The 14,308-nt window shown below is 30.6% G+C and overlaps 2 protein-coding genes across 2 annotated transcripts; one reads left to right on the top strand and one right to left on the bottom strand.

Moving 5' to 3' along the window:
* The first annotated feature begins 2,014 nt into the window (after positions 1–2,014).
* Positions 2,015–2,555, top strand: LOC109160511 (histone H4). The gene has a single exon (XM_019308799.1). The coding sequence runs from the start codon at positions 2,065–2,067 to the stop codon at positions 2,374–2,376; it is 312 nt and encodes a 103-aa protein (XP_019164344.1). The 5' UTR covers positions 2,015–2,064; the 3' UTR covers positions 2,377–2,555.
* Positions 2,556–3,861: 1,306 nt separating this feature from the next.
* On the bottom strand, positions 3,862–7,911 carry LOC109160571 (ADP-ribosylation factor GTPase-activating protein AGD7-like). Its single transcript, XM_019308857.1, has 3 exons — positions 6,910–7,911; positions 6,638–6,727; positions 3,862–4,647 (listed from the first exon to the last, which is right to left on the bottom strand). The coding sequence occupies exons 1-3, from the start codon at positions 7,729–7,731 to the stop codon at positions 4,150–4,152; spliced, it is 1,410 nt and encodes a 469-aa protein (XP_019164402.1). The 5' UTR covers positions 7,732–7,911; the 3' UTR covers positions 3,862–4,149.
* Between the last annotated feature and the right edge of the window lie 6,397 nt (positions 7,912–14,308).

Below are 14,308 nucleotides of genomic sequence, written 5' to 3'. Positions count from 1 at the left end.
TGCTCCCAAGCAACCCTAAATCTCAATAACTTAATTAATACTTGATTTAGATTTAAGTAGATAAATAAATAAATAAATAAATAACAAAACTTAGTACTTAATTAAAATTCATACCTTATACCACTTCCACATATCATCCGTTGAATTATCAAGTATAGGCTTAGGCTTTCTAAACATTATGTCGTGTAGCCTTAACACAAAGTTCAAAACAACATGAAATTGTCTGCTAACAGTCTCACCAGACCTCGCTATTTGACGTTTAAGTACTATATTCTTAATGTTGTGTGCAATTATATGAAGAAAGGATATTACCATCTCATCTATTGCTATATTCTTATTATCTTTCAACTTACCATGAGTCCTTAGCAAATAACATAATTTTGTTAAAGCTCTTCTATCCATTATGTAATTTTCAACACATTGGGCATCACTGTCAAAGACCATTATATTTAAATTTAAATTAAAGACCTAATATTTTGTCTATATGTTCTTTGATGAACATATGTAATGGTCTTTTTAAACCTTCTTATCATTCTTCTAACTAGTAAAGCAAAAGCAAATAATAGAAGAAAATTAAAAAGGTTATCTATCATTTTTAGTTACAAATGAGGATATTCTTCTGTCTTAGCGACAAGCGTGCCATAACACCCTATAAGAACATTATTATTAAAATAAATTAACCCAATAATGGCAAATAACTAATTATATTAGTTGCAAAAAATATGAAAATATGAAAAAAAAATCTCATCAATGTTATATATATGAAAATATGAAAAAAATTCTCATCAATGTTATATATATTGATGTGTTGGACTTGTTCAACACATAAGGCTGTCCACATCTCAGCCAAGAAGGGATTGACAAGATGATGTGGATTAGCCACATCATCATTTTTTTTATAGTTAAGGGCTTTGCAAATTTGCAAAGCCGCAGCTTTTGTACTTTTTATTTTATTTTTTATTTTTTTCTTTACTTTTTATAATTAATAATATTATTTTAACATGTGGAACCCACTTTTACAAATTTGATTAGATTTGTAGGGATGTAGTGTGAATAGTAGATGATTTGCAAATAGGATGATGTGGAGTGAGACCCATTTTTGAGAGTGAGATGTTTGCAGGGATAATATTAACCTAAGGTAATTGGTGACTAAGTAATGTAACATGTTATTTGATACAATTGCCACATTTTATGTTGTCCGATGTGTTAATTACAATTTTTTTTTTTTGAATTTGATAATTCAATTGTATTATTTTGTAGTAGAGAAAATTTCAATTTTGGTCACATGACTGTATGAGCATTGTTAATTTCAGCATCTGACTTTTAAAAGTGTCAATTTAGTACCTTGACTATCTAATTTTTATCAATTTTGATCACTCTGGCCAAATTGACAGTCAAATTTGACCGGAAAAATTTAATCAAACATTTAGTCTATAATCTGAGGGGTAAAATCGTCTTTTGATCCTTTCTAGACTAAATGTTGATTAAATTTTTCTGGCCAAATTTGACCGTCAATTTGGCAGGAGTGACCAAAATTGACAAAAATTACATAGTCAAGGTACTAAATTGACACTTTTAAAAGTCAGGTGTTGAAATTAACAATGTCCCTATAATCATGTGACCAAAATTGAAATTTTCTCTTTTGTAGTATGATTTAATGGCTTAATTCAAACTTAGCTCTATAAATATTAAAAGTTTTCACTTTTCACCATACAAACCTTAATTATTTGAAATTTTGCCGCTTTTTCGAAATATTTTACTTCGTTTACCCAAATTCCCGAATTCAAAATCCAAACACGAGGGACCACCACATGCTTCATAAAAACCACGATCTGCATTGTCACGCAATAAGCAACTCTAGACTGTAGATTAAGATGCTATCAACGGCGTTAAAGAGCTCCAATCCGCATCACACAGATCTCCATCTGTCACCGTCAATTATCACCACCAATCCAACGGTTGTTCTTGACTTCACTTCCGTATATAAACCTCCCTAAATCCCTAATTAACAGCGCAATCAAAAATCTTTGAAAGGTCAGTGAAGAAGAGAAGAGTTGTCTGAAGATGTCTGGGCGTGGAAAGGGCGGTAAGGGTTTGGGAAAGGGAGGAGCGAAACGACACCGTAAGGTTCTCCGGGACAACATCCAAGGCATCACGAAGCCGGCCATTCGCCGTCTGGCTCGCCGTGGTGGAGTGAAGCGTATCTCCGGTCTGATCTACGAGGAGACTCGCGGCGTCCTCAAGATCTTTCTCGAGAACGTGATCCGCGATGCTGTTACCTACACTGAGCACGCTCGCCGGAAGACGGTTACCGCAATGGATGTTGTGTATGCTCTCAAGAGGCAGGGCCGCACTCTGTACGGCTTCGGCGGTTAGGGTTTGGCGTCGCTGGTGTATATTTTGGTGGTGTTTAGGTCTAGAATTGAGGAGGATTAGGGTTAGATTGGGTGTGCTATTTTGAATCAATCCACAGATTGATTGATTGATTGTTGCAATGTTACTCTGATTTCAATCCAATCAATTTCAGTTCTAATCAATTCTAGATTTTCTATTTTTTTTTAAAAAATTTATTCTGTTTGCAATTCGTAATATATTTCAAAATGATCTATGAAAATGTTGTTCAACGTTCATCTTTTGTTATAGATGAAAATATTATTAAGGAGAAAATTGGTTTTTTTAGTGAGCTGTTTTCTAGTAAAAAACATTATTATTATTATTAATGTAAAATAATATTTAGACATAGAAATTTGAGTTTTGGGAAAGTCTTGCAATTAATTTGGGACAACCCATAATCCCTGTGAGTCCATGTGATATTTTGAATAGCTTTTGTGTGGGCAAAAAGGTTACACTTCTAATCCGATTGTGAATCAAAGAGACTTATTTTGCGTGTATTTTTTCTATTAAACAAATTGAATCATTATTTCAAAAGGCCGAACCCAATCCTCAATAAATTGAATCATGATTGTATAAGATATGACTAAGTGAGGGTAATCTAAAGTTCATTAGGTTGTCTGCTGCTCGTGTATGCAGCTTTAAAGGTCAATTTTTCACTTAATAGATGGAGATTAGTTGTTGTGTTTGATGGTAAAAATTTTGAATACATTTAAAAAAATGATTATGTTATTGACTTTCAACATATTAGATTTTTTTGGAACAAATTAGGTTCAATACACATTCTTGGGTTTTTCTCATTTTAAAAAGTTATTATTTTAGAATTTTAAATTTTAATTACTTCCATTTGAATCCTATTTTATGTGTCAGATTCAATTAACGAGACTTTACTAAAATTATTTATAATTTAATTTGTCGTAATATTAAGTTTAGAATTAATATTTAAAATTTATATATTTAGAAACTATATTAAAAGTATTATTAAACACAAAAAATCAAATTTAAAACTTATAAGAAAAGAAATAAGCATAGAAAGTGTTAATTTAACCAATAAATAATAAGTAGAACATATAAAATAGAACAGAGGAAGTACTAATCTTGTAAAATATGATTAATTGAATCAAATTTTGATTTGTGTTCATTTGAATCATTGTATCATGTATCTATATGCCCATTAGCAAATATCATCTAGGTTTCAAGTTGCATGGAAATATTTTATCCAAGATTCAAATTCTATGAATGGAGCAATAAATATTTAAAATGCTATCTCAAATAAAATTCAACAGTACCAACCCATTGGATAGGACACTGATGCATCTCCAAGGGTTTTTTTTTTTTAAAAAAAAACCCTTACAAATTATACAATCGAGCATGCTTGAAATTATACAAGACAAGATGGTAAAAAGATGCAAATAAACACACCTCATAAAAAATGGTAAAGATATGCAATTAAACACACAACTCATACAAGATGATAAAAATACACAATTGAACATAGGAAAAATATGGTTTGTCACTACAAATCCAAATGTGATGAAAAAATATAATCCAAGAAATAATGGTCCTGACAAACATCAAATCTTCAATATTATGTTCTTTTACCAGGCTGGGAGGATGTAATTGGTCCTCCCTATTGGCAATTTTACAGTCTCCAGAATAACAATCCCTTAACACAAGTTATATGGATAGAATTAAATTCCAAAGGGGAAAGTTTTACTGAAAGATGATTGGGAAGTTTTACTGAAACTTTTACCAGCTTTAGAGGAACCCTCCATCACTCCACTTAGTGTCTGATTTTCCATTGTGTCCAACATGTTTATTATCATGTGCACTCTGGTAAAAGTCATCAAACCCATCATCTTTTGCATCATCCCAGCCTGCCCAGCTATCGTTATTAGCTGGGCTTGTTTCTTTTGTATTGTTGCCTTTAGTATCCCAATTGTCCCACGAACCGGAGTTGACAGAATTGAACTGTCGACCGGATGAGGACTGACCACCTCCTCCCCCAGAAGAGTTCAAACCTTTAGAGTTGTGATTAAAGTCCTGATAATAGCCATTCTGTTCACTTTCATTCCGTTGCCAGCTATCGTTTTTCCAGTTGCCATTGTCCTCCTTAGTATATTCTTCAACCTTCTGTGAAGCTAATGCCAGTACCCCTTTCATGATCCCCCAGGTTCTTTGACCAATCTCAGTTGTTTTTGCCGTGACTACGTTCACTGTTTCATTCACCTTAGTGTCATAACCACCATCTTTCACCTGTAAAGGTACGATAAGACATGCATTTTATTAAGTGCCAATGAACTCAAGATCATATAAACTATTTTCCATAAAAGGCACATTAACAACTCATGGGTTTGAAAATCTTAAGATGGATAGCAGGTTTTGATAGAATTTCACATGGACAAAAGATTTGTCAGCAGGTAGCCTCACACTACAAGAATAAGAACTCAATAAACTGTATCAACTTATTCACCAATATAGGTATGCACTCCACAAATTCTCATAGCATTTTTTATTCACAAAATGGAAATAGAGAGAATAAGAATAGGAATAATAATTGAGAAGGAATGGACAAGAAAAGGAATGATATTCATACTTTGGTTCATAGAATAGAATAGAGAATGAATTGTGTTATTATGTTTGGTTTGTTAAGTCATTGAGAAAAATAGATATTACTATATTAATATGACCAAAATACTCATAACACCGGAAAAACAATTTTCCTTAATTAATACGGGGTACTTTAAAGAATTTTAACACTTCAAAAAAATTAAAATACTAATTTTCTGAAATGTCAAAACAAATTTTTGTATTTATGTGTATACAAAAAATGAACACATAGACATAATTAAATGATCAAGTTGTAAAAAAAAATAAAATTAAATGAACAATTTTGAAAGGGTATTATGTTCTATTCCCATGGTGTAAGATAGGAAGCACTATATTAGAAGGGGAATGATGGTTCCGTTGAAATTAGTTCCATGCTTTAAAATCTCATCCAAATCCACAATGGACCTCGAGTGAAATTGCCATTTAGCAAACTATGCATGCAGTCAAGAAGATGGTTTCACTCTGACACAAGTAAAACTCAATAGTCTGGATCAACTTATTGACCTATTACCAAGTATGCCATTTTAAATTGACTTTGGGTTCCATTCAAATATTGACTTTGATACACCACAGAAACTTATTGACCTATTAAGTTTGATATTTAAAGTTGACTTAGGGTTCCATACAAATATTGACTTTTATACAACATAGAAACTTATTGACCTATTACCAAGTATGCCCTCCACAGTTTCAAAGAGATAGTCTCACACACAGAAAAAGTCAATACAATGTAGCAAACTCTCAAGGAGATAGACTCACACACTCGTGCACATGTAAACAACTCAATAAAATGTATCAACTTATTCACCAATATAATCATTTTTCTGTCTCCACATCTATTTATCTCATGACAGTCAAGAATGGTTGACCTATAAAATTTACCAGTAGGAAATTATTCCAACACTATTGGCATGAACAAATTGGGAAAAAGAATGAAAGAAAGATGAAGTATGACATTTTAAGTTGACTTAGGGGTTCCGTACAAATAGACTTTGATACAACATAGAAGACATTAAAATAAGACACTGGGTATACCACTATCCTGAAAAGAACTAATAACAGCTACTCTTTTAGTGCCAATCCATGTTCCTCAGAAAATGATACTGTAAATACTAACAACTACTATCTTTTTTCAGGGGGAAGGGAGGGGGAGTGGAACTTTTTTGTCCTGTAATGATGATGACAAGTCAACAGCTAAAGGTGAACGTAATTCAGATTGAATTTAAAACTGAAACTTGAACTGATGATGTCAAATCAGGTGATCTGAATTCAATTAGGTTTGAATTGCAGGGAGCAGATTATCCACCTAAATACAGAAATTGAAATACATCTTGGATGATCAAAACTAAAACCCCAAAAGATTCTCAGGTATCCATAATTTCCAATCTGATGTGCACTACAACTGCAAAAAAGCATTCTTCCATGTCCCAACTGTACTTACCTCCTCACACACAGATCCAATATATATATATATATTCTCTAATTTCACTTAATACCATATATTACTCCACAAATAAGCAAAACATGAATATTATATGCCAATAGTATATCCCAAAATCAGAACTAACCATGAGAACCAAAGTGCAAGCTGATAACAAAAGTATATGTCAAGTAGATAAGGAGAAAATCAGTATACCTTTGAAGCTATCTCCTTTGTCCCTGCTTGAACCACATTAGCAGCCGATTGGGCAGCGGAAGCAGCTACCATGGATAATCTACCAAAACCCTGCAGAAGCCATACAACATTCAAATCAGCAATCAAAGAAGCACTTTACTGCACAAGCAATAATAATAATAATAATAATAATAATAATAATAATAATAATAATAATAATAATAATAATAATAATAATAATAATAATAATAATAATAATAATAATAATAAAGATCTCTTATTTCCCAAAGCACCTGAGAAACAGCTGAAAGCACATCGCCTTGGGGATTATTATTATAATTACTATTTCTGGGCATCGGGGAAGGGCTTGATCCGAACCCAACATACTTCCCTCCTTGTGATGGCGGGATACCATCAGGCCTGGACTCATTCTCCGCCATTTTCCTAGCGAAAAAGTTACCCTTATCGGCGGCTGAGGCCTCCAGTTGCGCCCGGTAGATATCCTGCGTTGACCTCGACCTGGCCGGTGCACTACCGCTTCCTCCACCACTCCTGAAATCCCCCACCGTCTGGTTCCTCCGAATATTATTATTGCTATGATTCCCGTTATTAAACCCTCCATCGTCGTCCCAACTGTCCCAACTCGAATTCCCACCAACGTTCCCATTCCTACCCCCACCACCGCTCAAGGGCGGCTTACTACTGTTACTACCGGCGCCGCCCTTGAGCGTTTCCTTGACCACTGGTGGATCTCGCCAGGGCTTCCCGTCGGCTAGGGCTTGGATCCTGTCCCGGTAAACCGATGCTGCCTTGGTGTTGTACTTGGTGACGATATCGGTCTCTTTCGGGACTCCGTACTGGGAGATGAAGGAATTGAAGTTGTCGTTTCCCCCAAGCTCCATTTTCCGGAGCTGGATCTCGGACCAGGAGTCCATAGTGACAGATCGGACGAAGGAGATGTGGACGCCGAGGCCGCGGTGCTTGCCGGAGCACTCCAAGCACATGAACACTCCGTAGGAGACGGAGGCCCATTGAGGGTTTTTCTGGGAGCAGTCGACGCAGATCTTGTTCCCCGGCTGCGATTGTAAATCTCGGAGACGCCGCGATGCCGCCATTCTCTTCGACCTAACAAAATTCGGATCGGATCCGATTCAATCCGGCCTCGCGTCTCGAAAATCGAATCAAAACAAAAGAAATTGAGATTCAGAAAGGAACGAAGAAAATATGTGTTGATCAGATTGGGTTGAGTTGGGAAAAGAGAATGGCCGACACTGTCAAAATTGACGGCTGGTGGACAAACAAATTGAGCTGCTTAAAAACAAATTCCACTATCAGTTTTTTCCCTACTTCTGTGAATTAATTTAACTTATACCTCACTAATAGAGCTGTCAAAATGGATTAAACTTATCCAGACATCGAGTTTATTAAGGATTAGAATAGGCCAGCTCCTTTGTAAGGGTTTAAGGCCTAAAGTAATTAAGGCTTAGTTAGGTCTTACTTGTTTCTGGCAAATTATGCTGTAGAATCGTGTCCTGTCATAATTATAAGGAATAAGGTTCAAATTGGTCACTGAACGTAACTTGAAAATGTAATTAGGCCACTGAACGAAAAAAAAGTGTAATTAGGCCACTGAACACTCCAAATGTATGCAATTTCACCTGATAGTAGGTTACATCAATTTTAGCAGGTTACCTACTTACGCGGCAGCTGAGTTGGCATTTTTAATAATTTTTAATAAAGTTTAATAATAAAGTTTTTTAAAAAAAATTATTTTAAACAAATTTAATTTTTTATTTATTTATTTTTTCAATTTTTTTTTAAAAATTATTATTAAAAGTTATTAAAAATTATTTAAAAATTATTAAAAATGCCAACTCAGCTGCCACGTAAGCAGGTAACCTGCTAAACTTGATGGTAACCTGCTATCCGGTGAAATTGCATATTTTTAGAGTGTTCAGTGGTCTAATTGCACGTTTTTGAGTGTTCAGTGGTCTAATTGTATCTTTTTTTCGTTCAGTGGTCTAATTGCATTTTCAGGTTACGTTCAGTGGCCAATTTGAACCTTATTCCTAATTATAAATATATAATTCAAAAATTCTGAACATACAGTTCTATAATTTTGAACATAGAGTTGTGAACATAATTATGAACATATAATTCTATAATTATAAATATAGAGATTTAATAATTGTGAATATGGAGTTCAAAAGTTATGAATATATAGCTTTATAATTATGAACATATAGTTCAGTAATTATGAACATAGAGTTCTGTAATTGTGAATATAGAGTTCAATAATTATAAATATGAAGTTCAAAAATTATAAATATATAGCTTTATAATTATGAACATATAGTTCAGTAATTATGAACATAGTTGATGCCACTCCAGACCAGTTGTAGTTGGTCCGACTAAGCTGATGCAAACAAGTTTAATTTTTTAGAAAAGTATTTTTTTTCGTATTATTTTTGTCTATAATTGATCTTTCGTAGTTTTTAATTATTGTTTTGTTTTTAAAATTTTGTATTATATGTATTTTTTTTCGTATTATTGCTTTGTTTAAAACAATAATTTTGTAATATTGTTTATATATTTTATTTCTATGCACGGTTTTTGTTATTTGTGCGATGCAATGGTTATAGAGTCAATAGGGGATACTACCCAAGTTCACTGTTTTTTGGTGAGTTTGTAGTTAAGAGAGAATCGAAAGCTGTGCTCGAGAAGGCCAGCACAAAAAAGCGGAGAAAGGATTCAGTTTTAAAACAAGTTATAGAGAAAAAAAATGTCGATGGCAAGATTCAGAAGAATGTGGTGGAAAGCGGTTCCTCTTCATCTGATGAAGACACTTCTTCTGATTCTGAGAAAGAATTGAAGGCCAGTAGATTAAAATATCCATGTATGTGCATGCTTGAAAGTAACATTTAGTATTTTTTGCTTTTATTGACCTAAACTTGATTTCCTGTAATTAAATTCTTATAAAAAAACCAATGTTCTTATATATATTTTTTGTTTTGTTTTTAGAGTATAAATTATTTGTTCCATTCAATTAGTGTTCTCTTTTTAGAGAATTTTATTTAGTGTTCTCTTTGTGTTATGTAGGGATGATTTTATTTTTTATTAATAGAATAGGTTATCATATGATTAATAATATTTACTAAAGTAAGAAATTTATATATGACAAATTACTGCATATAATTGTGGTAACATTTATTTAAAATCTAATGAAATTAAAATTTTCTATACTATTAATACAAATAAAATTCTCCTGTGTAATTTTCAGCACAAACTTTTATTAATAACATGGTTATTTCCCTTAAAAAGTGAAAATGAAAAACAATCGCTAGTATCAAGAATTTAAAAGGAAGATTGTGCGAAAATAATAGAACCAAATTGAATATTAATAATTAATCGCCCAAATTTAATAATAATAAGCTTATTAAAACAATCAGTAATCTATACTATATATACAAACAAAATCTTATATTTTAATTCCTTCCCAAAAGACTCCTACACGATTACAGGGCGTTTGGTTGGAGGGGGGGGGGGGGGGGGGACTTATGTGGGAAAAGAATTGTAATTCCATGAGAGTTAAATTACTGGGAATAAAGTGGGAATTTAAATTCCAGTGTTTGGTTGACAGGAATAGAATTAGTGGGAATTTCAATTCCAATGTTTGGTATACATGGGAATTGAAAGGGAATAAGTAGTATAAAGTCAAAAATGTCCATTATTGTTGTTAGACATTAATTTTAGGTTAAAAAAGGTAAGGGTAATTTTGACTCATCACTATCTTTTTTTCCCAGGAATTAAAATACCAGGGGGGACATGGGATTTTAATTCCATGAAAATGGGGGAATTGTAATTCCATGGAATTGCAATTCCCTCCAACCGAACTACGGAATTTAATGGCCTTTGAAATTAAGTGGGAATTAAGTGGGAAGGGAATTTAAAATCCCTCCAACCAAACGCCCTGTTAAGGTTTGCATAATATTATAAAATATATGGTAATACAATTCCTATTCGTACTACAATTGTACAAATATGATAATACAATCCATTTACAGGGCGTTTGGTTGGAGGGATTTTAAATTCCCTTGCCACTTAATTCCCACCTAATTCCAAAGGCCATTAAATTCCGTAGTTTGGTTGGAGGGATTTGTAATTCCATGGAATTGCAATTCCCCCATTTTCATGGAATTAAAATCCCATGTCCCCCCATGGGATTTTAATTCCTGGGAAAAAAAGTTAGTGATGAGTCAAAATTACCCCTTACTTTTTTTAACCTAAAATTAATGTATAACAACAATAATGGAAATTTTTGACTTTATACTACTTATTCCCTTTCAATTCCCATGTATACCAAACATTGGAATTGAAATTCCCACTAATTCTATTCCTGTCAACCAAACACTAGAATTTAAATTTCCACTTTATTCCCAATAATTCAACTCTTATGGAATTACAATTCATTTCCCACATAATTCCCCCCTCCAACCAAACGCCCTGTTAGGGTTGGGGTTCAGCCTTGGATAGGGGTGTTAGCGAACAGAGCTTTCGACAAACTACTCGTGTTCGTGTTCGGTAAGCGTTCGTTTATGTTCGTTTGTTAAGGTAAACGAACATTAACAAACAAAATTTAGAGCTCGGTTAATAAACGAACAGAGCTTTAACAGTTGTAAGCTCGTTTGCTAAGAGATCGTGAACAAGCTCGTTTGTGTTCGTTTACTAATGTTCGTGAACAAGTTCGTTTATGTTCGTTTAATAATGTTCGTGAACAAGCTCGTTTGTGTTCGTTTAATAATGTTCGCGAACATGTTTACAAACATATATTATATTATATTATATTAGTTTTGTAGTTGTGTTGTTTGTTTGATTATTGTTCGTGAACGTATATTATTTATTGTTCACGAACGAATTGTGATCATGAACATGTGCAGGTGTTTGTTTATTAAGTATTCATGAACGTAAATGAATATGTTCATGAACGTACTTGTTAATGAACATGTTTGTTAACGTTAACGAACACGTTCGCGAACGTTAACAAACACTAATGAACGCTTAACAAACGAACACGAACAAGATTTTCAAAAACCTTAACAAACGAACACGAACACGAACACTCCAAATTACTTAACAAACGAACACGAACAACCTCCGTTCGTTTATGTTCGGTTCGTTAACAGCCCTAGCCTTGGAAGAATGATAATACAATCCATACTACAAATATTCTTTCATACTTTCCTATTCCTATTACAATTCTAAATTAAATTTGATATCAATTTACCTTATGTAAGATATCATATGGCATCTATATATTCTTTCCTCTTCTATTTTTCTTTTTTTTTATTTATCTTTTTTTTAATGAAGAATAATTACCATAAATAATTATTAATAATTGTAAATTTATATTGGGTAATTATATTAATAATTACTTATTAAAGCAAATATAATTTTTTTTTTGTACTGTATATGCATTATTTTTAATAATTTTAATTTAAGCTACTCAAGTTTCTATGTTTTTCATATACAAAGCTATAATTGTAATACTTTCATAATAATATTAAATAAATATTATCCATATATTTAGATTTAATTATATATATATATATATATATATATATATATATATATATATATATATATATATATATATATATATATCCTATTTCATTTTTCCGCACAAACTTTTGTAGTCAATTAATTAAATATGTTATTGGTAATACCGCGTAGAACAGATATTAATTAGGTAATAACATAATAGCATAATGGGTAATAATATGTATGGTAGTTTATAATATAATTGGTAATATAATTGATTGGTAATAAGCATATTCAGCCAACTGCACGAATAAGCATATAAATTTTATATTTAAAAATTTAAATTTCTGTTTTTAGTTTAAATTGAAAGATTTAATGGTTTTACATTCCTTTGAATATTCATTTGTTTTATTCGTTCATCGACACCATGTTTATAGGTGAAATTGTAGTATTTAAAAGAATATTTGAAAAATAATTATTAACGGATAATAAAAACGGCACGGAATTTAGGCCAATTAAAATAAGAAATGTCTATTAATAATTGACTGAAAATTAAAAATGTTTCAAAATTGACTCAAATGCAAAAAATGAAATGAATATTAATACTTGATTAAAAAATAAAATGAAATAAATATTAATGCTTGAATATTAATAAATTACTGAAAATATAAAAAATTTCATTGAAATTAGACAAATTGAAAAATGAAATGAATATTAATACTTTAATGTTAATAAGTTACTACAAATATAAAAATTACTGGTATAAAATGTATTAATAAATATGTAAAATGAAGTTTGCATTTTAACGTTTTGCTAAGATAGAAAAAATATTAATCTTGATTATATATTTTATAAAATGTAAAATCAGGGGAAATATAAAAAAAACTGCTATTAATAATTAACTAACTAATTAATATATATTAAAATAGAATTAGTGATTGAGAATAAAAATGACAAGAAATTTAGGCCGATTGAAATAAGAAATGACTATTAATGTTTTCAAAAAAGAAAAAAAATGACTATTAATAATTGAATAAAAATGAAAAATGCTTCCAAGCTGACTCAGTATATAAAAAGAATATTAATCTCGGTTATATATTTTATAAAATATAAAGTTAGGAAATAACTAAGCTTATTGAAACTTAATTATTTATAATTTCACCTTTAATATAAATATATATTTTTAATTTTCAAAATTAATAAGATTTTTCTTAATGTGGATCTATATATTTTAAATAATTTTAATTTAATAATATTATACTTTAATTATAAAAATAATAACTAATATATATATATATATATATATATATATATATATATATATATATATATATATATATATATATATATATATATATATATATATATATAATCCTCCTATTTTATTTTTTTCACTCAAACTTTTACAGACAATTAATTAAATATTCTATTGATAATACCGTGTTAGAACAGATATTAATTAGGTAATAACATAATAGCATAATGAGTAATAATACGTATGGTATTTTATAATTAATTGGTAATAAGCATATTCAGTAACTGCACGAATAAGCATATATATTTTATATTTAAAAATTTAAATTTATGTCTTTTGTTTAAATGGTAAGATTTAATGGGTTTACATTACTTTGAATATTCATTTGTTTGATTCGTGTATCGACACCATGTTCATATGTGAAATTAGAGTATTTAAAAGAATATTTGAAAAATAATTATTAACCGAGAATAAAAACGACACAGAATTTAGGCCAATTAAAATAAGAAATGACTATTAATAATCGACTGAAAATTTAAAATGCTTCGAAATTGACTCAAATACAAAAAATGAAATGAATATTAATACTTGATTAAAAAATAAAAATGAAATAAATATTAATGCTTGAATATTAATAAATTACTGAAAATATAAAATATTTCATTGAAATTAGGCTAATTGGAAAATGAAATGAATATTAAAACTTGAATATTAATAAGTTACTAAAAATATAAAAATTACTGGTATAAAATGTATTAATAAATATGTAAAATGAAGTTTGCATCTTAACGTTTAGCTGAGATAGAAAAAAATATTAATCTCGATTATATATATATATATATATATATATATATATATATATATATATATATATATTGACAACCAAAGAACTTCATTCA

The sequence above is a fragment of the Ipomoea nil genome, unplaced genomic scaffold, assembly GCF_001879475.1.
Source record: "Ipomoea nil cultivar Tokyo-kokei standard unplaced genomic scaffold, Asagao_1.1 scaffold2848, whole genome shotgun sequence".
Classification (NCBI taxonomy): Eukaryota; Viridiplantae; Streptophyta; class Magnoliopsida; order Solanales; family Convolvulaceae; genus Ipomoea; species Ipomoea nil.
The sequence above is the reverse complement of the archived record's forward strand: the minus strand, read 5'-3'. Positions and strand labels throughout refer to the sequence as shown.